At 42.0% G+C, this 27391-nt stretch overlaps 1 protein-coding gene across 5 annotated transcripts in view; it reads left to right on the top strand.

The window, feature by feature from the left end:
* Window positions 1-27391, top strand: part of sipa1l3 (signal-induced proliferation-associated 1 like 3) — a 246157-nt gene that overhangs the window by 206672 nt on the left and 12094 nt on the right. For 4 of the 5 annotated variants that reach the window (XM_043680772.2, XM_087983905.1, XM_043680771.2 and 1 more), the window contains 5 exons: window positions 4539-4748; window positions 16800-16965; window positions 17878-18085; window positions 19356-19502; window positions 25206-25335. In XM_043680772.2, coding sequence (XP_043536707.2) covers window positions 4539-4748; window positions 16800-16965; window positions 17878-18085; window positions 19356-19502; window positions 25206-25335 — 861 coding nt within the window. The remainder of the gene's footprint in view (window positions 1-4538; window positions 4749-16799; window positions 16966-17877; window positions 18086-19355; window positions 19503-25205; window positions 25336-27391) is intronic. The other variant, XM_043680774.2, reaches the window with a different exon arrangement.

Consider the following 27391-nt stretch of genomic DNA (forward strand, 5'->3'; position numbering starts at 1 on the left):
TGATAGTTATTTCTAATGGGATTGGGCTGCAGGGAATAAACCTTGATCAAACCTTTTTAATTGTAGCTCCAGTTCTTAGTGTCTCTCCATATTTCAGGAATTACAAGCTTGTGTTCTAAGAAGACGTTGTTTATGTCAAAGAATTAAAGTTCTTTGTGTGAATTCTGGAATCTGGTAGATAGCTGGTGTGGCTTTTGTAGTAATGAGTGACCATCCTCAGTAGTTGTTGAACTCTTGCATGTACTCAGCAGGTTTCCTTAAAGTAAGGGTTAACGCAACATCTTTGTTTGCTTCTTCTCTTGCATGAAATTTCACAATCTGAATTTAAATTCAGTGGGCGGCACGGTGGCACAGTGGTTAGCACTGCTGCCTCCCAGCGCCAGAGACCCGGGTTCAATTCCCGACTCAGGCGACTGACTGTGTGGAGTTTGCACGTTCTCCCCGTGTCTGCGTGGGTTTCCTCCGGGTGCTCCGGTTTCCTCCCACAGTCCAAAGATGTGCAGGTTAGGTGAATTGGCCATACTAAATTGCCCGTAGTGTTAGGTAAGGGGTAAATGTAGGGGTATGGGTGGGTTTCGTTTCGGCGGGTCGGTGTGGACTTGTTGGGCCGAAGGGCCTGTTTCCACACTGTAATCTAATCTAATCTAATCTAATCTTAAATGGGGAGAGCAGACGGCCCATTTGATGTAATTGTAACCTACCCTTTCCTCGTAGTATAGAGCTGGCTTTTGCAATTAATTTCTCAACCACCCAGACATCACTGATATCTGCTGTAAATTGGCCTTTCTTTCACTAGCCTTTTACTTGATCCAGATGCTCCAACAGCCACATCCCCCATATCCTGATTGCCATTAGAACACTCTTAGAACGCAACCTTGGTAATCTGTGAAACATGAGACCGGGAGAGACAAAAAACTGGAGCTACAATTAGATATTTGATCAAGGTTTATTTTGTGCACAACCCCACATGTGAAAACTCCTGTCACAAGAATCTTCTTATTTGTTTCCATCCTTTTGTATTGCTTTGGGGCTCAGCTTGTCATAGATGACAGTTAGGAAGCAGTGAGATCTGCAGATGCTGGGAATCAGAGTTGAGAGTTTGTTGCTGGAAAAACACAACAGGTCACGCAGCATCCAAGGAGCAGGAAAATTGACGTTTCGGGCCTGAGCCCTTCATCGACATTTCCTAATGAAGGGCTCTGGCCCAAAATGTCGATTTTCCTGCTCCTTGGATGCTGCCTGACCTGCTGTGCTTTTCCAGCAACATACCCATAGATGACAGTTAACCCATTCAGGTACTAACATAGTATATTTTCTATCCATGAGGATAGACTCTCTTGGAGCTCTGATGTAATGTAATTAGTTACTAAGTACTATGTAATAAACTACTGCTGTTTATCAAGACCGAGCTTGTCTTCTACTGAAGACTTTGTGCGTGCATCCTTCCTTACTAGAAATCAGGAACGTTGATTAATACCAGCCACAAGACATCCCAGATGGTTCCAGTGGAGCTGACCACAACATGTAGCATAAATGGCATCTGAAAACTTGGTGTCTTTGATTGTTATCCTCTTGGAGAAAATAGGAATTAGTAATTAATCAAAATCGTTCATCATCTGAGAGTGCAATTATCTGGGATTCTTCAACAGCCCAACAATAAACCTGCTTTGGGATTCTGTAGTGTTTGTCATGATAGTCAGATGGCTGGTGACATGCTTTCAATTCAATCACTTTGTGTGATTTGTGTCTCAGTGGGTAGTGCATTCACCTCTCCGTCATCATGTTGTAGTTTTGAGTCCCACTCCACAGGCTTGCACACGTGCCGGCACACTCACAGCAGTACTGCCTTCATTTGTGTGAAGCATTGTTTCATGATCCTTACTCAACTCTCAGCTGGACACAAGTCAGGGCACAATTCCAGAGAGTAGTAGAAGAGTTCAGCCCAGCGTACTAACACTTCATCTGTAATCCAGAATCACTTCAAGCAGATAACCTAATTGTTATCGCCTTGTTGTCTGTGGGAGCTCATTCTGCACATGTTACAACACTTTAAATGCACTCAATTGTACAAGGCACTATGTAAATGTGACGCTTTCTATTTTACTCTCTCCCTCTCCTCCCTTCCTCTCCTCTGCTTTTCCTCGCCTTTTCCCTACATTTCCCCTCTTAATCTTTTGCTGTGGGGCAAGTCACCACTCAAAACTCCACTAAAACATCTTTCCTGGGTGTAGGAGACTGGGTTTGTTCTCAGAGGAAAGAAGTTAGTCTTTGTATGTTCTTTATTGGACAGCGTAGGAAATGGCAGATGTCCAAATCCCAGATGCTGACTACAGAGCATTTCAAAGCAAGTCTTCACATTTGGCCAAGGTTCAATGTGAAATTGGGCTGAGCTGTCAGCATTACCTATTTACAGGGGAGCCAGCAGTACAATTTATTGGAATAAACCCTTATCAATATGACTGATTTATATTAGTCACCAGGCTAATGGCAGAATTTCCTGATTAACAGCAGACATGAGATTCTGATCATAGACAGGTTTTATTAACAGAGAAGAACACATTTAATTTAATACGCTTTGGTTGCAACAATACATTTTCCGTGATGCTTTTAAATCACAAACCAAACAATTCCTGTTGCCATCATCAATACTTTAGTCACAGCTAGATGTCTCGCTCTCCCTGTTATATTGAATTCGTATTCTTTGTATGATGCTGAAATCATTGCTAAGTAACTGAATCAGTAATTTACCAATGCTAAGAGCTGACTGTTAGAGAATGCTGTACTCGGACTGCAGTGACTAGTGTCTTCTGTGCAGGTTTTCCATTTAATCTCTTCCAATCCCATTTACCATGGCTGGCTATTACAGTTCGCTTGTGTCACTGAAGCTTTATACAGGTTGTAATTATCCAACAGTTTTAGCCATGCATTAATACAAAACCTGTATTTCATACCATTCTATCAGCTCATGATTTCAAATATATTTATCATAATAAGAGGAATATTATATGGAGGGAGAATGGGAAATAGTTATTTTGTCTATGATTATGTGACCTGCACATTTGCCAGTACAATTTTTCACTAGCCCTTAAAATTGGCGGTGAAACCAGACACCGGTTCTGTTCCTAAAAATAATTTTCATGATAACTAACTTAAGTTTAGGAATTGGGCTTTGCAGTAGTCAGATGATTCATTAGTTTGTCAAATAGTTTTCATCTATTATTTTCAAGGCTTTAACCCTTTTTAAAATGAAGCAGTTAGTAGTAGACAAAATAGCAGACAAAAGAATGTCCTTGAGCTTTTGTCTGTTAGTAATGTCACTTATTTTTCAGCTATAGTGTTTCATTAGCCCTGTCATGGGATTTTACAAGTGACATTGTGCATCTTTTGTAAAATAAAGCCGATATTTTTGTTTTTGAAGGCAAGAGATATAGAGTGTGTTCTCCTTTAGGGTTAAACATTTTAAAATAAAAGCACTTCTGCTTGAATCTTTGAGTAACAGTGACCAAATCAAATTATATTGCATGATCTAAAGCTGCTGTAAATACTAAGATCAGTTCCAAAACAAAATTCTTAAGCTACTTTCTGCAATTATAACCATTAATATTCTCTCAGACAAGGTTCATTGGTGTACTATGTGCTCAGAGGTTTGAACTGGACCTGAATCCAGTCCAGGCTTCCCTCTGTGCAAGATGTCGAATGGTCCTCTCTCTGTGGGGCCTCAGCCTCTGGCTAGGACGTATGTTCATCTAGCACCTGTTTGTGATGTATCATCATGTTCCAATTCCATTCTTATGTCATTAATTTTGTGCCTCATACTGTTTTTGTCATATGATAGTGTTTTTCTAAATTTTTTAAAAATAAACTTAATATAACATGAATTCAGTTTGGGGGGAAAAATGCTTTGTGTATAATAAATTGTTGTAAGTGCATTGCTCAAAATGTGCACAGAAATATACCCAAAGTAGCAAAGGAATGAAGTGTATAATCCGTCTGTCTTTGGTCAAGAGAAGAACGTTGACCAGGGTGTGAAGCAATCTCCCTGCACTTTGAGCTGTGTTTCAGGTTCTTTGTTATCCGCTAGAATCATCAGAACAGGCAAGCGATGGCCTCAATTTAATGTGTTCATCCAAAGGGCAGTACCACTCACAAAGCACTGCTCCTGGGTAGCACACAAGCAAGTCAGTGCAGTTCAGTTCATGTGCTCAAGCCTTGGAGTAAGGTTTCAGAGTACAAGTTTCTGACTCTGGCAAGTCTGCTACCAGCTGTGCAAGACTAAAAGGAAAATGGGATGCAAATGAAATGTCATTAGTAAGTCTTGACCCAGAAGTTGGTATTGACACTGGGGGAAATGCCTTCAGATAGTCTTTATACACTTGTAAAGAATGCAGCTCTGACCATTTAGCCGAGCTCCTGACACCTCAATAAGCCACAAATTTCAGGAGAGAAGATGTGATGGAAGCAGAATGTGGAAATTGCATAGAATAGCACATTTGTATAAAAACTGTTTGTTCATTTTTATTTTTAATTTTTTTTTCCAGCACTGTAAATTGCAGACCGGGACAGACCCCTCACATATACAAGACCCCACCTGCGGAAGTATCTAAGCCACCGGCAGTACATGCCCAGCTCTCGGCCTCTGCCCCCAAATCTTTCTACTCCTATCAGAATGTGAAGAATTTGTGCCCAACTGGCTGGAAAAAACCAACCACTACCCCGTGCCGATCATCTGGATTCGCAGAAACAAAAACGTATGAGCCTTCCCTTGAGCAGATTGGAGCTCAGTCTTCTAAAAATGAGTACAGCTTCGGACTACTTTGATTCTGCATTTCACTTTTTAAAACATGACACATAAACAAGTCCAATTGCTCGGTGCTGGTGTTTCTGCTTCAGGCAAACCTCCTCCCAGCCCTCTTCATCTCGCCCTTTCAACATATTATTCTTCTCCTTTCTCCCAGCTGCCATTTTCTGTAGTTTCCTCCCCACTGCCTCTATGCTATATGCACCAACTAATTACTGAGATGGTGCATTCTGTCTTCAAATCTTTTACTAGAATCATTGCCGACCTCTCTCTGTGCTTGCTTCACTTTCTTTTTCCCACGCCCCCCCCCAATTTCTCTGTCTCCCTTTCTCTCAGCACCAAATCAGAGGACCTTCCATGGGAAGGACGGGCAACAAATTTCAGCTGCTTAGCTCGTAGGTATGCCCAGCCTCTACATTCTCAATATTGTCAAATCTGTTTTGAGTTCCAGATGAAATATTCAATTTTGAAAACTTAATTGGTCACATGGTGAAAAATCAAAATTTGGGCTGCCCTTTTTAAGACAAAGAACTCTCAATGCATGTGCAATGCCATTTTTTGGTGGGGTTTTTTAAACTCTGCATATTCACTGAGCCAAAAAGAAACTGGTGTCTCATAGAAGTTCAATTCAAAACAAAAGGTCCAGTCTTCATCTGTCAGCATTCATTAATTGACATTTTTTGTTTTGTTCTCCTTCCTAGCCTTGAGTGGAATGTACCCATCTCCAAAGTTTTGGTTCTGTTTAAGCCCCTCCATAATTTTCACCCACTATGTTGTTAAAACCCCACTAAGTCTTGGATGCTCGTTAGATCTGGAGGGAAGCTACTTTTGATTTCTGAATAAGATGCAAGGTTATCTGATGGGTCAAGCATTTCTTCATTGGAGTCTTTCTCACTTCTCTGTTTTACTGCTGCTTATTGCTGAAGCTTTTCATCCTGCAGTCATCAGACAAACACGAGGATAATGAATTACATTCAATTCTACTACCAGAGAATAAAGTGCCGGTTGGTTGGAATGTCAGCTCTGATTAAGAGTTGCCATTGAAAAAGGATTTATGCTTGCTGGAAGTGACATGCATTTATTAACAAGTGTCCATTCTCTGCAAAAGAAAAGGGAATGTTCAATCTTTGTGTGTTTATGAGTTATCTGGAGATTTGGAGCCTCTACTTCCTTGCTGCTGTCTCCAGCAGGGATTAGTTGGCAAATTGACTCCAATCATAGCCCATTCCTCCTGGAGAATAAATTGTTGTTATCGTTTGAAATGTGACATGCTTGTGTTTGTCCTGATGGGTGCAAGATGAAAAGCAGCTCTCTAATCGATGATATTCACATTCAGCACTCCCACATGAGTGATTATTGTTGTTGTTTCTCTGAACTTGTTCCTCCTTGCATGTTTCTTTTCTACCACTTCTGTCATCACTGCCGAAAACCAGAATCATTGCAGTCTCTTGCTTTATTCATTCCTTCCTTGGACCTAGAACTGTGAAATTTCTTGTTCTCTTGGACATTCTTTCCTCTTTCAAGCTTGAAGCTTTTCAACCCGAATGTTGACATTACTAATTGAATTGAATTGAATTTATTGTCACGTGTACCGAGGCACAGTGAAAAGCTTTGTCTTGCAAGCAATACAGGCAGATCACAGAGTAAAAGTAGCACAGATAAGTAAATAATAAGTAAACAGCGGCAAAAACAAAAATACAGATACAGTACAGGCGAATGTTAAGAGTTTGAGAGTCCGTTCAGTATTCTAACAACAGTAGGGTAGAAACTGTTTTGAAACCGGCTAGTGCATGTGTTCAGGGTTCTGTACCTTCTCCCCAATGGTAGAGAAAAACATTGCCAAGATGGGATGGATCTTTGAGAATGCTGGTTGCCTTTCCTTGACAGCGGGCCTGGTAGAGGGATTCAATAGACAGGAGGTTGGCCTTTGTGATTGTCTGGGCCGGATTCACCATTCTGTAACCATCTCCGATCTTGAATGGTACAGTTACTATACCAGGTAGTGATACATCCAGACAATGCTCTCGATGGCGCACCTATAAACGTTGGCAAGGGTATTCACCGTCATGTCAAATTTCCTCCGCTACCTGAGGAAGAGGAGATGTTGGGCCTTTGTGACCAGTGCGTCCACATGAAGAGTCCAAGAAAGCTTGTTGTGGATTACCACTCCCAGGAGCTTGACACTCTCCACTCATTCCACCTCTGTGCTGTTAATGTGTAGGGGGGTGGCATGAGTAACATCCCGATGAAAGTCAATAATGAGTTCCTTTGGTTTTGCTAGCGTTGAAAGCTAGATTGATCTCAGTGCACCATTTTTCCAGGTCTTCCACCTCCCTTGTGTAGTCTGTTTCATCTCCATCTGAGATTCGACCAGCTATGATGGTTTTATCAGCAAACTTATAAATGGCATTAGTCTGGTATTTGGCGACACAGTTATGAGTAAACAGTGAGTACAGTAGGGGGCTGAGTGTACACCCCTGGGGGGCTCCAGTGTTGCGTGTTAGTGAAGATGAAATATTATCCCCAATCTTCACTGATTGTGGCCTGTGGGTCAGGAAACTGACGATCCAGTTGCAGAGTGGGGCTTAGTCTGAGATCACTAAGTTTAGTTACCGTTCTCGAGGGCATAATAGTGTTGAAGGCTGAACTTTAGTCAATGACTAGGATTCTTATGTAGCTGTTCTTGATGTCAAGATGTTCTAGGGGGGAGTGAAGGGCAAGTGATATGGCATCTGAAATGGATCTGTTGGTCTGATGGGCAAATTAGAGTGGTCAAGAGTAGTGGGGAGGCTGGAGTTGATTAATGCCATGACCAGTCTTTCAAAGCACTTCATGACCGCCAAAGTTAGGGCCATTGGTCAGTAGTCATTGAGACATGCTGCATGAGCCTTCTTAGGCACAGGGATGATGATGGCCCCTTGAAACAGGCAGGGACAGTGGCCTGCTGCAGAGAGAGTTTGAAGATGTCCGAGAAGACCTCTGCCAGCTGACCTGCACGTGCTCTGAGTGCACGGCCTGGTGCACTGTCTGGTCCCATCACTTTCCTTGGATTCAGGTGAAGGAAAACTGATCTGACCTCTGCTGCAGTAACTGTTAGGATAGGTTTGTCAGGACTTGTCCAATAAATACCATTATTTGACTTTACCTATTCCTGTGTATTCTAATTTATTCAGAAGTTTGGACCTTAGTCTTTCTTCCTTGATTTGAGGGAAGCAATACTTCCTCCTCCCTCTGTATTTGTTGATAGTTAAGAGGATTACATTTTTTGTTGTTGTTCTTCAATATTCTTTAAGCAGGAAGTTATTGATGAATCAGCACTCTGCCTCCATCTCAGTCTTTCCAGCTTGCAGGAGGGAGGGGATTACTGCTGCCTTCTGCTGACTGGATTGTGTATTTTGATGTTCAAGTTTGGAAACTCGAACCATTGCCTTTTTGTAAACCAGGTTAAATTTTTTTTTCTGTCCCCATTCAGGAGTTTGAGGATGGGGTTTTCTATGAACACATGGAACAGGAAGGTCATTCAGCTCATTAAACCCACGTTGTTTCGGACGATGTAAACGTTGCCTGGGGTGTAGCCACTACTTTGCACTTTCACAAGGCAACTACAGGGGAAAGAAGAGAAGCTGTCTTTTGTCAGTTTCTCTTATGATTAATCTGGTAATCACCATAAACAGCTTGTTATGGCCAATAGTGAGAGAAGGGTAACTTGATTGGTTACATTTTATTTTTCCTTTTGGGTCAGTTCATTTCACCCTTACTGTTTCCTAGCCCCATACCTGGAACCCTTGAGGCTGCTCCCTCTCCCGGCAGGAAGGAAGCCCATCTGGTGCTGGCTCATTGAATTCCCAACAAGCTTGTTATATCAGCTTAGTGTTGTTTCATTTTCTTCACTCCGAATTGGACTCCATAGTCCTAATCTCTTGGCTCCTTTCAGCTCGTAAGACATAGGGGCAGAATTATCTTCCATTCCTGCCAAAAGATGTTGACAGTGTGTTGGGTAGGAGTTGGGATTAAGTGATATGGGTGTGGGAAAGGCAAGGTTTTGTTTTTCACTTCCTAGGATGTGGGTGTCGCCGGTTAGGCCACACTTTATTGCCCAACCATAATTGCCCTTAAGGTGGTAAGCTGCCTTTGTGAAACACATTAAAAATCTCACAACTCCAAGGTATAGTCCAACAGATTTATTTGGAAGCACTAGTTTTCACTAGGGGCAGCACGGTGGCTCAGTGGTTAGCACTGCTGCCTCACAGCACCAGGGTCCCAGGTTCGATTCCAGCCTCGGGTGACTGTCCGTGTGGAGTTTGCACATTCTCCCCATGTCTGCATGGGTTTTCTCTGGGTGCTCTGGTTTTCTCCCACAGTCCAAATGATGTGCAGGTCAGGTAAATTGCCCTTAATGTTAGGTGCATTAGTCAGAAGGAAATGGGTCCAAGTAGTTCCTCTTCAGAGGGTCGCTGTGGGGAATCTAATCTAATCTAATTTTTTTTTTGGAGCACAGCCCCTTCATCAGGTGTTTGAAGGGGCAGTGCTCCGAAAGCTAGTGCTTCCAAATAGTCCAACAGGTTTATAACCTGGTGTTGTGATTTTTAACTTTGTACACCCCAGTCCAACACCAGCACCTCCAAATTTGTGAACCACTGCAGTTCTTCTAGAAGACTGTAGAATGAGAGAACACAGACGAAAAGTAACAGATCTTCCATTTAAGAAGGAACTGAGAAGAAATGTCTTTGAACATCACAAGTCTTTTGGACTTTCTTCCTGAGTGAGTGGTGGTAGTGGGGTCACCGTTTTTAGGGCAGTTTAAAGGAGTGAAAGGGTATCTGCAATTGGCAGGAAAGCTACAGTCAGATTAGCCTTGAAGTTATCGAATGGTGCAGTCGACCAGAGAGACCAAATAGTCTACTCCAGAACCTAATTCCTACCTTCGTATGGTAAAAACCAGATAATAAAGTGAAAAGAAATATCCAGTACCTACAATTTCCTAAACTGAGGGTGCCAAAAGTGTTCAGTAATTAATTAAGAACTCTGGTTGTAAGTTTGATCTGGGTCATGTAGGTAATATCTTTTGGTGGCTGGTTGGTGTTCATGTATTCTGGTGGCTAGTTTTCTGTCTCTCTGTCCAATGTAGTGTCCTTGTATGGTATTTTGTAAATGACATTAGTTTTGCTGGTTGTCGGTTTAGGGTCCTTTAGGTTCATCAGTAGCTGTTTCAGTGAGTCACTATCACTAGTATCCTTACACACAGACGAAGAAGGACACCACTTCCACTGGGACAACACCTCCATCCTAGGACAGGCTAAACAGAGTCATGCACAGGAATTCCTAAAGGCCTGGCATTCAAACTGGAACTCCATCAATAAACACATCAATTTGGATCCTACTTACCAACCTCTGAGAAAAGGAACCGGAAATGATATCACCCACCTTAACAGGCTGAGACACCGAAATAGAAAGCAGGACAGAACACCAGCACCTCACTGGAGGCTCACGGATGATGATACCTAGCATGGTGATGAAATGTCTGAGAAAAATCCTACCAGCTCACCGAGCAAACTTACAACCTGAACCTCAACCTGAGCTACAAATCTTCTCAAAAATCGCAATTAAGAACTCTAGCAATTTAACTGCTGTTGTAGGAAATCGATCAAAGTCCCATAACAGAGATAAGTGGCAAGTTAATCTGTTTTAATTCTGTGGATTGAGGGATACATGTTGGCTGAGACACTAGCAGAAAGTTTCTCTGCTCTTCAGTAGTGCCAAGAAAAGCATTAATTTTGTTAAAAATTCTATAACTGCTGGAATTTTGTTTTTAGATATTCAAATTATTTGAATTCTTTCTGTAGAGTTACGTACTCATTGCCGTTTGGCGTGGAGGTATAATGTGCTACCTCTGTATTTGAATGTGAGTTCTGAATCTAATAAGCTTGGCACCAATTATTTGACTTAAATGGAGAGTACAAGTGTATTGGATAGTAGGTTGAATCCATAGAGGCATACATTTATACATTTCTAACATCTATCTAGATATTTTATGTGACTAGTTTCAGAGGTTTCTGTGAAAAGCAGAGGACTGACCCCTTAGTTCAATGTCCAGATGGAGACTGCCTAAAGGAAATTGTTGCATGTCAACTGGCCAGACTGCAATTGGACAATCTGTTCCTTAGTCTGATAATAAGTTCACATCATTTCAATCTCAGTACCTGACCTGGAAATAGAGTAGGCTGCATGCTGTACACTCAGATGATTTCAATGTTTTTGTTATTGATAAAATCATGACTTTCTCATTCTGTCTTAATATAGTCAGCATCCTAGAAACCCTGCACATTAATATTCGAGCGCCAGTCTGCATTTCTCCCTGTGGTCCTATTTGCTTCCTGCCTAATAGACTGCTGAACGAATGCTGCGGTCATATAATAAGACCATATTGTCAATAATCTCAAGTTATTTGTTTGATGTCAATAAATAAAACCCAGTTTAACTCCAAAAGAACTAGTCTTTAAGTCCTGGCTGAAGCTAGGGGGTTAAATTGCCTGAAGTGCTTTCGTTGTTTGGAAATCAAAGGAAAGCCGGCACCATTGATTTAGCAGCAAGTAACTGCTGCTACCACTTGATAAAGGTACAGTGTCCACATTCCCAAAGTGCAATGGGAAGCCAAAACTGCAGCTGTCCAGTTCAGGGCAGTGGTCCAAACGTAAAGACTCGGGGCTGGATTTTCAGAGTGGGAGAACTTTAGAAGTGCCAGATGTGAGTCTTCCTCTCCCATTTGCAACAGGTCTAATTTTTACCTCAGATAGGCGCATGCATTCGAATTTAGTGCTGATTTCCAACAGCTGTTGGAGAGGGCCATTTTAGATGTCATGGCCTTTTTTTTAAAATCCTCTGCTCTTTAAACTTGAAGTAAACAGCTTCTACTGGCTTCCTTTCACAAACCATCCAGTGCAGCTCAGAAAAAAGAAACTAACATTTGTTTGTGTTGTTTCATTTGAGTTCTTACTGGCATTTACTAAGGGCTACTTTTATTAATATTTGGCTAGAGCTATCTCAACAGAGTGTCCTGAGTTAAGTTCTAAAAAATACTCCTCATGTCAGGCTCTAAGCGTTAACTCTGTTCCTGTCTCCACTGATGTTGTCAAACAGACCTGTCAAGTTTCTCCAGCATTTTGTTTGTTTTGCATTCTGTTTGCTTTGCAGTTTAATAGGCTCTTCAGATATTAGCTGTCTTTGACGTTGGATCCAAATAGAAGTTTGTTTTTATTAAAAGGCTAGCATTTTAGATCTGAAAACTTTGACGAGTTCACGAATGGGAGTAACCCCTCTACTGCCAAATGTATATAAATCAGTTGTATCGAATTGTTCAAAGTTTGACACCTGTCAGTAATGGAGACTGGGTTAAGTGGCAGCAGTGGTGATGAGGGAACGGTGTAGCTTCTAAAACAATTAGGGAAAATGTCTTAATCTTGGAGAACTGGGATGGCCCCCTAACCAGCACACCTTGACACTTGTCTGCCTACCTGTACCAGTCTCGTATCTGCCTCGCTGTCTTTCACTGACTAATTTAGCCAGTGTTTCTGTACTTGGTGTGTATGGTTACAATGAATTGTGAAACAGTTTATTATTCAACAGAGGGTGTTGCTAACATGCTGTGGCCCAAAGTGGGAGGCCATAGGATTGCATCTGATTACTTCATTCTGAACAACATGAGGGAAGGGCTGGACAAATGCTGGAATACTTTCCCCACATAACAATTAAAAGAAAAACATGGTGTGTGACTCACTCTTGCCACAACTCCATACCTCCTAGTGATTTTCCCAAAAGCTGTACTGGCAGAAGCCAAGATATGATCGCTTGTCTAAAATATTCAAGTTTGCGTGGTGCGAGTGTTAGGAAAGGTGAAACTCAGGAAATGAATGGGAATGGCCTTTTGGTTCCAATTCTGCTGTCTACCCCCATATCAGTTTTCTTTGTTCTTACAAAGAATTTATTCTTGGAAGTCATTCCACCTGCAGGCCTTGACTCCTTGCCCGTTCTTCACCTTGAAGCATTGATTGTAGCTGAGCAGTAAAAAGCATCATAAACAAACCCTGCCTCACCTTCACCCCAACATGTACTGTACACTGAAGCAAAGCTTCCTTCATGATCACTCTGTACTCGAGCAAGAATTTTTGTTGCCTGTTGTCTTCCCTCTCTTTCCCCACTGCCCTGTTCTTTCCTCATCTCACTGACAAAATCTGAAATTGTGGCACTTCCAGTGCAGCCTAGTACAGCACTTGTGTTTGCACGAATGGAATAATTCATTAGAGGTCCATGGGAGGGGTTGGGATTTGTGGCCTGGGTTTGTGCTTAGCTGTTCACATTAGTGCAGTCTCGAACTTAGGGCAGGGTGAAATTATGAGTAAACTTAAATGAATGTTTTCAGAATGAATGTAGGTGTAAACTAGTGAGAGGCCCAGTGGTGTGGCAGCAAAATGAACACCTCACTTATGCAAAGGTGGGGCCTTATGGGGAGTAAAAAATGTAAGCTGCAATTATCATCTATGAAAGCTCATGTTTCGCTGAATGTAATCTGGTCATTTCTAAACTACTAGTAGGTTCCAGTTTCAAGTACAATAATAGATTTTTATTGCAACTTTCAGTTCCTGGACTCCTTGTTTTTCTTGATCTACATAAATGATTTGAATCCTGAAAGCATTTGTAAGCTTCTTATCTCCGCAGATAATATTTCATAAAAGGATTTAGATCATGCAAAATGGCAAATGAAGTTTAATAGACAAATGAAAAATGTTGTCTCTGGGGAAAGAAAGGAAATGAACAGCATTGGTTAATAGTGAGATGAATAGAGCTGGACGCTTTGGGAGGGACTCTCAATGGCAAGAAATCACAGGCCTCCTCACTTCCTTTCTCCTGATATGGTTATCCTCCTCCTCTTTAATACAGATCAGGTTTCTTCATAGAGCCATTCCAAATAGACCCTTCGGTCCAACCGGTCCATGCTGAATATAATCCCAAACTAAATTAGTCCCACCTGCCTGCTCCTGACCCATATCCCTCCAAACCTTTCCTATTCACATACTTATCCAAATGTCTTTTAAACGTTGTAATTGTACCTACATCCACCACTTCCTCAGCAAGTTCATTCCACACATGAACCACCCTCTGTGTTGGAAAGAAAATTGCCCCCATGTCTTTTTTTAATCTCTCTACTCTCAATTTAAAAATGTGTTCCCTAGTCTTGGAGAGTACTAATTGTTCGGCAAGTGAAGAATGCACCAGTTAATTATGATTTTTAAATACTGTTCTGTGTGAATTGTCCTGCAAGACAAAATGCTTAAACAAAATGTTGCCTTTTTCTCCCCCAGCAGAACCAGAGTTATAGTTTGTGAAATAAGTAGAGTAATAGAGTATTGGAAAAGTTCATTTGGGCGTGACAGTGTGGATGAGGGTTCGAGTAGTGGATTTGTCCACGGGGAAGGGAGGTGTAAGTAAAGACTGCCTTTTGGATGGAAAGAGTATGTTGTCAAAATTGAAATCCACAGTTTGATATGCCTTTGAGGTTGTGAAGCATCCAATTCAGCTGAAGGCATTGACTGGTGGTGAGTGTATGGAGTTTGTAATGAGTGCTCAAGGCAATGGCTTTGATCTTCCTTTCTAACCTATTCAAGCAAAAATTAAAGTTAGGAAAAGGTTAAAAAAAAATTTTAAAAATTCTTCATGGTCCTTGAAAAGAATCACCGAGTGTGAGGTGTAAATGTTACTAGTTGTGAGCACAGCGCTGGGGAAAGATTTTGATGCTTAGCACAGACCAAAAATAAAGAGTTAATAAAGATATCTCTCTGACTGCGCCTATTCAGTGGCATCTGCTACCCAGTGTTGTCTCGACAGGGAGCACAATCTAATCACCAACATGTGGCAAAATTGGGCAGAAATTCAACAGCATTTACATTCTGAATCTGCAAGTGGTTTCCCTTCAGATCAGAATGAGTTAGCAGGAGAAATCAAAACCAATTTGTGCTGCCACATGAGATCTAAGGGTTTAGAATACTTTGGCCTGGAGATGGATGGTGGCAAATCTTGCCAGTAGTACTCATTCAAAGGCTTATTTGTCACAGACTGTGTAGCGGTCCTGGGTGGACAAAGCTTTTGTCCCTTCAAACACATGTTAGAAGTTTGATCGTATGTTTAAAGGGCTTCCTGTTTTCCTATATAAAAGGTCTCCCACAGTGTACACGCTTCATGTCAATTTCTTCTCTCCAGACAGAAAATGTTCATTCTGGCTGCTTCACTATTGCTCACTCAGCCAGAGCTCACATCTCTATTAAAGGAGGTTTTAACATGGCAAAGCAATCCAAACCACTTGACACAAACTACATGGAGAGATTAGAACAGGTCACCAAATACTGGAGATGTTAAAGGAGGCGAAGAAGGATTTCGGGAAGCAGCTCTGAAGCTTCGGACTCTGGTAGCTGAAGTCATAGATGTCAATGTAAAGAAAATTGCGAATGCACAGTAAGAATGATGGGAATGCAGAGTTCTAAAGGGAACATCGAGAGTGTGGTGCTGGAAAAGCACAAATGGTCAGGCAGCATCCGAACAATCGACATTTCATCAGGATTCCTGATGAAGGCCTTATGCCCGAAACATTGATTCTCCTGCTCCTCTGATGCTGCCTGACCTGATGTGCTTTTCCAGCACCACGCTTTCGACTCTGACCTCCAGCATCTGCAGTTCTCACTTTCTCCTTGTAGACGGATTGGTGAAGGATGTGAAAGAATTAGGTTTGAGACCATGAAGGGATTTGAAAGTGAGACTGGATCTGGAGCCAGTGTAGGTCAATGACCGTGGAGGTGATGGGGCACTCAGACCTGATGTGAGTCAGAATATAAACTATGATTAGATTTGATTAGATTAGATTCCCTACAGTGTGGATACAGGCCCCCCGGCCCAACCAGTCCACACCGACCCTCCGCAGAGTAACCCACTCAGACCCACCTCCCTCTGACTAATGCACCTAACACTGTGGGCAACTTAGCATGGCCAATTCACCTGACCTGCACATCTTTGGACTGTGGGAGGAAACCCGAGCACCCGGAGGAAACCCACGCAGACACAGGGAGGATGTGCAAATTCCACACAGACAGTCATGTGAGGCTGGAATTGAACTTGGGACCCTGGTGCTGTGAGGCAGCAGTGTACGTGAGTGTTGTGCAGTATCAACGCACACTGTCTGTCTTTAGTGAAGAGCTGGGGACTGCCTACAGTTAATCCAGTACTTCGTGTCGTGTTGCACAATATCCAGTATGAATTGCAGGATTGTGAATTGGAGTAGAGAACACATGCTGGCGGGTGGAGGGGAGGTGCAGCCATTCTGAAAGATGCTGAGAGTTTCAGAAACCAATTTTAAAAAACAATTGTCACAAGCAACTGACCTGGGATTGACCAGCCGTTAAAGCTGAATAGATGTCCTGGAACCTCATTTGACTGCCCTTTAGGCCAAGTAGAAATTTTGTAATACCTTTACTTGGAAGATTAAGTAAAAGAATGTTGAGTTCACGATGGGGCAGATTGTACATGGTTGTGCAAGAAACTGGTTTGACAGCTGAATGACATTTTTCTAGTTCCATGCTTCATGTTCATAAGTTTAGTGTTTTGCCCAGCGACATGAGTTCATGCCATCACAACAGTTTTCAGATCTCTCGTGGGGTAATGAAGGAAGTGTGCCCCTTTTTTGACATAGTCCTGGAAAGCCAACTTTCAAAGCAAACAGTAAATCAATTGAGATAAAATCTTATGACATTCCAGACTTCCAAGAATCCCAATTTGGAAAACAACTTCTTGGGCAAGAGGGAAAACGCACACACATTGTTTACATGTCTTTTTGTTTTTTCTAACTCATTCTTTGTACGTTTAAAGAGAGCGAAATGAATGTAATCCAGGGACATACGCGATATCCCAGGCATGTAGATGTTTATTGTTTGTCTTAGCCGCTTCCTGTTTTCTCTCCTAGGACTTCCAGCGTTGTCTCTACAAATGTCTTTGGGCAGCCCAGGTTGCGAGCTTCACTCCGAGACCTCCGGTCACCACGCAAGTCCCACAAATCAACCCTTGAAGAAGATTTAAAGAAGCTAATTTTGTTGGACAACCCTTTGCCGGAGCAAGATAAAGAAATGCTAGTATGTTTTACCTTGGGCAGCCATGGTGATTGGGTGGATTCTGAAATACACATTTTCTTGTTGTCCATGAGGTACAGCAATAAGATGGGAATACGTAGCTTGGGAAGAAAGTCAGTCACGCACAAGTTACCTTTGTACTTTTGGCACATGTTGTGATGTGAAGTGATGGGATATGGATTTTTGTTCCAGCTCCCTGCACAACTCCTTCAGTGAATTACCACAGATTATTCCATTTCTGAAAGTAAGTCGACCACAGTCATCCCAAGTCACAATCCTGTCTAGATTGGCATCATCTGAACTTTCGAAACAGCTCCTCAGATTCTTATTTACTGAGATTTTGGCTGATCTGCAACCCAACTCCATTTACCCTACTGTGCCACATATCCCTTCATAGCTTTTGTTGATTAAAATCTATCTCCGGTAACATTAGCATTACATCCAATATCTCCTATTGATGGAAGAGTTCCACATTTCTGCCACCAATTATGTAATGTTTCCAAATGTTAGTGATATAAACTTGGCTAAAAATGTCCTTTTTAATCCTATACTTGCCAACCAGCAGAAATAATTTCTTTCTGCCCTTAATATCTTAACCATCGCACTACAAGGGAATCCAACCTGATATCGTTTGGTTTGATGGAGACTATGTGGAACATTGGGCCACTCCGTTTACACAATAAAAGCTGCCTGAATGATCCCAGACATCCGAAAGAGCACATGTAGATTCTTAGAACTTAAGTATCAGGCTGCACTGCTATGGTGGAAATAGTGTGATTCAGGACATTTGGCTACAGTCAGTGGTCTGAAATCCTCTGTGATTTGTAAAACACGCATAAACATTATAGCTTCCGTGAACTTTTTTTTTCCTTTTATCTTTTCCTTAAATAAAGGAACTTCTCTGCTTCTCTCTAGCATTCTTCACGAAAGGCACTGCAGAGGACTCTGTCAGATGAAAGCATCTGCAGTGGACGGAGGGAAGTCGGTTTGTCCAGTTCCCAGATTGCAGCTCTTGACCAGGCACTGCCAAACGATGTGATCTTCACCAGCACATACCCTTCACAAACACTGCCCACACGCAGATTGACCCAGCCTCCAGCAGCAATAAATCTTGAAAAGAAATGTAAGAATGTAAACTAGGCTATAATATCTCCATTAATTTCTGATCTTTCTTTCTAATTGTAGATTTTTAGAATTTTTTTTCATTGTATTGGTGTGTTTATGTATGTCTATAAAATAATTGTGAACTTGTAACTGATAATTCGTTATCTTTTGTTGACTCCTCAATTAAATTTCTCCTCAAAACATTCTCACTGTGAAATGCCTAACGGGATTGTTCCCTTCACATGTTAGCGGATGGATCCATTATAGCCTGTTCTTTCTCTTTGGTTTTGGTCATTTCAGCAAGTGTCAAAACTGCAGTTTGACATGTATTATCTACAACTGAATTTCCCCAGTCAAATGAATAGCATTAGATTAGAATCCTTACAGTGTGGAAACAGGCCCTTCAGCCCAACAAGTCCACACTGACCCTCCAAAGCGTAACCCACCCGGACCCATTCCCCAACCCTATATTTGCCCCTGACTAATACACCTAACCTACGCATCCCTGAACACTGTGGGCAATTTAACATAGCCAATTCACCTAACCTGCACATATCTGGATGTGCAAACTCCACACAGTCACCCAAGGCTGGAATTGAACCCGGATCCCTGGCACTGTGAGGCAGTGCTGCTAAACACTGAGCCACCGTGCCACCCTGGGCAATAAATGTTGGACAGAATGCATGCCTTAAATTAATAGAACCCCATGTCTGCGTGGGTTTCCTCCCACAATTGAAAGATGTGCAGGTGAGGTGAATTGGCCACATTAAATTGCCCGTCGTGTTCAGGGATGTGTAGTTTAGATGCATTAGTCAGGGTTAAATATAGGGTAAGGGGAATGGGTCTGGGTGGGTTACTCTTCGCGGGTCGGAGTGGACTTGTTGGGCGGAAGAGCCTGTTTCATATTATAGGGATTCTGTGAAGTGAACTGTTTTTCTCACTGCTCTGTGAACACAGGCCTTTGAGAACAGAAGAGAAAGATGGATGAGAGAGAGAATTAATTAGATTGAAGAGATCTATGTCACCCTTGGGAGGTTTTAAACACAGACCTATGTATCTGTATCTTTCACACTGTGCTTTTTAATTCTCCTCTCAGTTGTCATAATACCTCGATGCAATGTGGCCTCTCTTCTTGAGCCACACTTTTTTCACTCATTAACTACCCATTGCACGTCAGCACAGAAACGCTGGGAAAAGATGTATTTTGATGAGCAGTTGTTTCCTGGTCTGTTGGCAATTTCCCCCTCAAACTTTGGAATTAAATTCTGTTTTGTGTTTCTACCACTCAGCAAACATGTCTGCCTCTGAGCTGTCCTTGACTGATGTCCGTGACCGAATTCCTGTGCGTCGTACTGATCCAGGACTGATGCCTCTGCCAGACACAGAGTCTGAATTGGAATGGTCCAGTCTGGTCAATGTTGCCAAAGCGTATGAAGGTATGATTCAATCTGAAAGCAGCTTTGATATTTTGAAGTGTCACATCAGGAATTCAAAACACTTCTGCGGAGAAAAAATAGAGTTAACGTTTAGAGTCCCATAGGATTCGAAAGGTTAACTCTGTTTCTGTCTCTGCAGATGCTGTCTGAGTTGCTGAATTCCTCCAGAAATTTCCGATTTTGCTTGTTTCAGATTTCCGGCAACTCTGGTTCTATTTTACTCAAAATACCAATCTACTATTTCCACCATTTCTTCACAATACTTGAATTTATGAAATTCTAGACAAGTCCTCTATTTAGCTGGGCCTTGGAAATGCTATAGAACAGATACAGTCCTGTGGAGCATAGCTCAACAGATGAATGAGAATTGTGCAGTTGTGCTGTAGTCTTCTGTTTAGTTTGAACTTCTACAAAGTGAGGATCCACTACAGGAGCCCTTAAATGTCATAGTCAAAACCTGATTTACATCTCTAAATTATTAAAGCTAATCTCTTAACATCAGGGCTGAAGATTTAGTGTGGTCCAGGGCTCACCTGCTAAACCAGTAATACATTATACATATTGATCTGTAGGGATTTTCAAGTAAATAGCAATTGCAAGGAACCCAGTGGAGCATAAAGTACATTGTCATTGAATTGCACAGCAAAGAAAGAAGCCATTCAGCACAGTTAGTCTGTGCTGGCTCTTACTGAAGACAAACCCATTCATTCACCTGCCTTGCTCACCGATATCCTTGCAATGTTTCCTCCTTCAAGGATTTGAATCTGAATCTGTCACTTTATCAGGCAGCAAATTAAACATTTGACCACTCATTGTGTGAAAGTGAGGGTTAAACTCTTTCCACCTCGGAAAGCTGGTTCAACCCCTGTGATTGGAATGAAAGTTTTCTTGTTTAATTCAGAGAGCCTTTTTTGTTCTCCATTTTTAAGGTAAGGGTGTCACAGGCAAGACTGTCATTTATTGCCCATCTGTGTTTGCTGTTAAATTCAGTGGCTTGCTTGCCACCTCAAAATAGTCAGGTAGAGACTGGAAGAACACACAAAACCAGGCAGCATCGGGAGGTGGAGAAATCAAATGTTTTTCGGATGTAACCCTTATCCAAACATTGACTTCTGCACCTCCTGATGCTGCCTGGCTTGCTGTGTTCTTCCAGCCACCTGCCTGTCTACCTGGGACTCGAGCATCTACAGTTTTTTTGTCTCGAAACTGCCCTCTGAGATGGCGAGAGTAACTGTGTTACAGTGACTCCTGTTCTATGAAAACCTAGACTGGGTAAGAATGACAGATTTCCTTCCTAAACCTGATACGGTTTTTAATGACAACACCTAGCTTTGTGGTACTATTACTAAGTTATATCCTCAATTTGTTTTTAAGTTATTGGTTAATTGAACTTAAATACTGCTGTAGTGGGAAAGAGCCAGCACATTGTGCTGAAGAGCTTCCTTCTGTGCCGAACTGTTCTACGACAATGTCCCCATTGGCATTTACCTGGGCCTCCAGATTACAAGACCAGTGACGTTGCCAACATTAAATGGCTTTGGCCAGTTCCACTTGAGTCCATCATGGCATAAAGGCTCCTAAATAATTTTCACTCTCCAGGGAGATGACCTGACTCTGATATTTATATTGGGCAGCTTTTTAAATTTTAACATACAGATCTACTCTCACTTCAGCTGGCAAACCAGGACTGGTTTAGGCACCACCTGTGCCCTTGATGTGGATTGTCATTCACTCACGGCGTCACTATCTTCTGTGTTAGGTGTATTTCCAAAAAAAAAAACTTTAAGCAATCTCCATGTTGCTGGGAAATCTGGTGTCGTCCACATTTAAGTCCTTGCAACGTTTAAATCCCTTTCCCTGCAGACCCTTGTTTTACCTGTTTACAAATAAAGACCTGCATCACATGTGCGTGCGCACCATGCTTCCTGAAAGTCTGTGTCTGTGTGAAGAGAAATAGAGAATAATGTCACTATTGTGAGACAACAGAGTGTAGGATAACCTGAAACCTCTGGGAGAGCGTCACCTGAGACTAGTCCAAGCGAACGTTACACAATACATCGCTATAGTGGCATCACATCAACTGCTCTGAACTGAATATCCTGGGACTTGAAGCTGCATAAAACAAAATCTAGATTTATCCCCTCTGGCAAATCAGCAGTGCTAAAACCCTTAGGATTGGCACTGAAGTGGGTCTCTGCATTGTTGGATATCAGTTGCCCCAGTCTGATTTCAGTTCTGCTGGAGGATTGATTTTCAGCAGCACTCAATAAATAATAGCAGCAAATATTATCTACCGGAGTAACTCGATGCCCAATCTGTAGTGAAAGGAGCTCAAGGTCAGTAGTTGGATTAAGCATCAAATATTGGCAGCAATGTAAATGGACTCTGACAAAGCCCAATGCGGCAGAAACACAGCACCTCTCAGTGAAGCTTTCAATTTCTGCATCGGCTGTTGTTTCAGGAAGAGAGGGAGACTTGCTTGTCTGTAATCGTTAGCTTAAAAACTTAAGGCTGATACTGACTGCAATATGCTGGAAGTGGCCTGTGTATCCATTACTCCCATGGACAGTCACCTCAGTATCTTATTTAGCTTCTTGTGGTCACCTTTTAAGAAAAAGTGTAATTTTATCTGTCAATGATTTAGCTGTTGTGAGCAGCTGCATTGGCCGGCCCAACCAAGCCCACCATAATAATGTAAGAATTGATTGAAGGGGAAATGATTAAAGAGAGACTTGGAGGGGTTACTAGGATGGAGGATGATCATGACTGATCCAAGTACAGGAGCAATGCCCCTGATTTACGTATCTTTGTCTGGCCACTATATTACTACTTACTGTGGTCCTGTTACTTTTCATAGTACAGCATTAACTGTTTGTTATTTTATCAGGGGCCATGATAACCAACAGCATTTTGTTTTCTTTCTGTATACATGTCTCTGGGTAATCATTATACTCATTAATCTTACCCCACACTCTCCTAATCAGATGCTCAACTGACAAGTGTTTTGTTTTGGAGAACTGTGTTCTGCAATTTCATGTGGAAAGAGGAGGAATTTCCTCCAATCTTTCTCTTGAAGTCTTTTAATTGGGGTCATACAGTTCACTGTCTAATTTATTATCATCATCTACTCCTCTTCAACACTTTTATATAGTTAGATTACCGCTCTTCTTGATTTTCTCGAAGCATTTCAGTTCCTAGATTGTGTCAGAGCTTACAGCCCTAAAGTGTGCATTGCAGAGCATCATTAGCCACATTAATAAGTGTTACTTAACTGGATACTACAATAGAGTATAATCCCCTCTAAATCCTTTCTATCTTGATTGAAGTCTCCTATTGCAGGTGCATGTTCCAGTTTGCCCATTCCAATCTGCATTACACAGATTCTATTTAACTAGAACCGTTCCAGAGGTGAGGGATTAAATTCAGCTTCAATAAGAGGAGCTGGAGTTGCTCTCCTTTGACCCCAGACACAGAATTGATAGAGGTTTCAAAATCATGACGGATTCACATAACGCTGTTGACCAGAGGCTTCGCAGAGGGAACATTTTCCTTTCATGGGAATGAACATAGCTAAACCGCATCCAATATAAAGTAATCACTAAGAGATTGGCAAGAAACATCTTTACCCAGAGAGTGGTGAGAATATGGAACTTGCTACCACAGGAAGTGGTTGATATTTTAGGAAGCAAATATGAAAAAGAAGCAGGCCTTTCAGCCCAAAAATGCCCAGTAGATGCATTTAACTAGAGGTGAGGTAAGCATGTGAGAGAGAAGGGAATAGAAGTTTACAATGATGAGAAAAAGGAGGAGGAGGCTTAAGTGGAGCATTCACACTGACAACTGGTATACTCACTGGCATGAACACTAGTTGAATTGAAGGATTGTTTCGAATGGTAATGGTGTTACTCAAGGCTGAACGATTGATAAACAGGGACAGTGTTTTAAGGCTATTGGTAAAAAGAGCCAGAGGCGACACGAAATAAAATATTTTTAAGCAACAAATGGTTGAGATTTGGAGCATGTGCCTGACATGGTGGAAATTGATTTGGTAGTGAAAGGTTTCGTATTAACAATCATAAAGTTTAAAGGCTAGGGCAAAACAAACCTAACTGGATTGCTCTTTGACACAGCTGGCACAGGTTCAATAGGCCAAATAGCTGCCACCTGTACTGTATTGTTCTGACTGTATTTGTACACAATAATGCCTCATAGGAGCTGCCTTTCTTTTATTGCTGGAATAATAGTCTCTTTTTAAATGCTGGATGACACACAGGAGTATACAATCTAGGTGATGAGACTATGGTTTTATTTTGGTCAAAAACTAAACAGGGTTTTGGAAAGCATTGTAATTGGCTGTTGGTTATATTCCCCATTTTGAAGGTGAATGTTTTGCACATGTTAGTTAGTTTCACTGGATAAAGAAAAGTAAATTAGTTTTGTATGAAGCCTTTATTCATAGTGTTACCTTAATATTGACTTTTTTCATACAATTATGTGCCTGGGTTTGACCAGGGATGATGATTATTCCTGTTCAATTGATTGTTCCCATGGGGGAGTGCTCTTGAATTGTCACCACTCTGTGTCTAACCGCGTATTGTGGAGCAGCTGTCTCTAATAAATGTCTGCAGCCCTTGAGTTGATGAAAACCCACAATCGTTTGCCAGATGTTTCCTTGAGGATTTGAGCTTGTGTTTTGTGTGCCATGTTGAGCCCATCACAAAACACATTGCGGGGCTTTGGAGGGGGAGGCAAATGGTCCAAAACATAGACTCACTCTGAAAAGGTCCATCAAAAGTCCAAAATGCCCGCCTAAATAATATCTCGATTTAAAATTCTCATCGTTGTTAAATTCCTCTAGGGCCTTGCCACTTCCAGCCTCTGTAATCTCTTCAACCCTCCTGCCTTCCAAATTGCTGTGCTTCTGTGATTATGGTCTATTATATATCCTGATTATTAATCAGTCCAACACTGGTGACCTTGCCTTTAGCTGCCTGGGCCCCGAGTTCTGGAATTCCCTCCCAAAACCCCTCCAACTCTCTGCCCATTCCTTTTGAAGTCTGTGTTTGACCAAGGCTTTGGCTATCTGCCATATGTCCTTACTTGGCTTGGTGTGCAATTTTCCTTGTTAAGACTTGTGTGATGCTTTATCGTGTTAAAGATGCTGCATAGATGATCATCTTTGGAATATTTTTGAAATGTAGTCACTGTTGTAATGTAGGTTAAAGCAGCTGCCGATCTGTACTAAGTAAGATCCCACAAACAGCAGTGAGATAATTGACCAAGTAACCAATGTTGTCGTAATACAAGTTGAGGAGAACTGGTCAAGGCACCTGGAGAACCTGATCTTATAGTGATGCCATCAGCAATGTTTCTTGCATGTGGAAGGCAGGCTTGGTTTAATAAAGACTTCATACAAAACTCATTTACTTCTCTTTATCCAGTGAAACTAACTAACATGTGAAAAACATTCACCTTCAAAAGATGACACCTTTGACAGTGCAGTTCCCCCACCACTGTGCTGCACTGGGATGTTGGCCTAGATTACTGCAAGGCTTTGAAGTGGAGTTTGAACCCCGGGTTTCTGACAGACAGCAGAATGCTCTGCACTGAGCTAAGACTGAGAATCTTCAGAAAAGACATGAAACAAAAAGGGGTCTCCCAACAGGATTTGCCAATGATAACTCTGTTTCTTCTTTCCACCAGTCCAGAGAGCTGTCTCCCTGTTCTCGCTGACCGATGCATCTATTGGATCAGAGGTTGGACCGGCATATCCTGTACATATGCATAATACCCTGGAGCGACAGTCCTCACCCCGTGTACCACATATTTTAAGGTAGTTGCTTTTATCCTTGTGATCTCCCAATGCTGTGTCTAATATGTAGCCTGGATCAAGATGTGAGAGGGCAATCTTATTTCTCCGACTACGTACTAGATATACCTCACTGCTTCATATGATATAAACATAGAAACGGAAACATAAGAACAGGAGTACATCAATGCTCCACTATTCGTTATATGAAGAGGCACAAGAGACCAGAATCTGAAGAGCACAGCAATTTGAAGGGCTATGAGGTTGATGAAATTACGGAGACTTGAAGTGGCAAGGCAGAAGGGGAGTTGAACAAAGATGAGAATTTGAATTGAGGTATTGCTCAGACAGGCATGTTGGCCTTCAGTTTACTCTTTCAGAATAAATATATTTTTTGGATTGTTTGCCGCATCCTCTCGGTCCTCAATGGTTTCTCCTGTAACTGTAGACTCTCGCCCCTAGTTCTGGACTCCCAACCATCAGGAACATCTTCCTGCATCTCCATCTCTAATCCGGTTAGAATTTCATAGGTTTCTGAGATTCCCCTTCATTCTTCTGAGCTCTAGTGAGTATAACCCTAACCTTTCCTCATATGTTATCCCAGGTATCAGTCCTGTTATCCCAGGTATCAGTCTGGTAAACCTTTGCTGCACTCTATCTATTCTGGGCGGCACGGTGGCACAGTGGTTAGCACTGTTGCCTTACAGCGCCAGAGACCCGGGTTCAATTCCCGTCTCAGGCGACTGACTGTGTGGAGTTTGCACGTTCTCCCCGTGTCTGCGTGGGTTTCCTCCGGGTGCTCCGGTTTCCTCCCACAGTCCAAAGATGTGCAGGTCAGGTGAATTGGCCATGCTAAATTGCCCGTAGTGTTAGGTAAGGGGTAAATGTAGGGGTATGGGTGGGTTGCGCTTTGGCGGGTCGGTGTGGACTTGTTGGGCCGAAGGGCCTGTTTCCACACTGTAATGCAATCTAAAATCTATACCAAGAACATCCATCCTCCTGTCAGGAGATGAAAACTGCACAAACTATTTCAGGTGTAATCTCACCAAGGCTCTGTATATTTGCAACAAAATGTCCCTGCTCCTTCACAGTAATCTTTTCATTACGAAGGCTAATATGCCATTTGTTGCCCTTACTGCCTGCTGCACCTGCTTCCTTGCCTTCCATGATTGATGTATGAGGACACCCAGATCTCATTGCACATTCCCATCTCTCAATTTAGTGCCAATCATATAATCTGCAATGCTTCGGTGAATCACGGCACAAACTGGAGTCTGTTCTTCCCAGTCTGGCAGTTAGGCACACCATTGTTCTGCTATTCTCACATTCCAATCACTTAATCCTTTCTCTCCCAGCACTCCAACCCAATCTGTATGGTACACCATTAGTCACCACCTGCCATTCCTGAAAAGACCCCTTTAATCCTATTCTTCATTCCTGTCTGCCAACCAATTTTCTATCCATCTCTCAGCACTGTCCACAATCCCGTTCATTTTAATTTTACACTTTTAATTTTAATCTATTGTGGGATTTTCAGAAGGTTTTCAACAAAGTCCACATAAACCACATCCACTGGCTCCCCCTGAGCAATTCTACTAGTTACATCTTTGAAGAATTTTGTATTTGTCAAGTGTGATTTCCCTTTCATAAATCCATGCTGACTGTGTGATTCTACCACTGCCTTCTAAGTGCACTGCTACGAAAACTATCATAATGAACTCGAGCATCTTCCCCACTACCATCCGGTTGACTGGCCTATAATTCTCAGTTTTCTTTCTGCCTCCCTTCTTAAACGGAGAGGTTACATTAACTACTGAAGTACTCTGGAATATAGATTATCAGACCCTGAGGATTTGTCAGCCTCCAATCCCATCAATTTCCCAACACCATTTCCCGAATACAGATTCCCTTCAGTTCTTCCCTCTCACTAAACCTTGCAATCCCCAACATTTTTGGTATATTATTTGTCCTTCTTTGTGAATGCAGAACCAAAGGCCGTATTTAGTTGGTCAGCCATTCTTTATTCTTCATTATGAATTCCCCTTTCTGACTACAGGAGACCGACTGTGTCTTCATCAAC

This window comes from Chiloscyllium plagiosum, unplaced genomic scaffold, assembly GCF_037043375.1.
Source record: "Chiloscyllium plagiosum isolate Xiang-an unplaced genomic scaffold, Cpla_swu_hap1 HiC_scaffold_47, whole genome shotgun sequence".
Lineage (NCBI taxonomy): Eukaryota > Metazoa > Chordata > Chondrichthyes > Orectolobiformes > Hemiscylliidae > Chiloscyllium > Chiloscyllium plagiosum.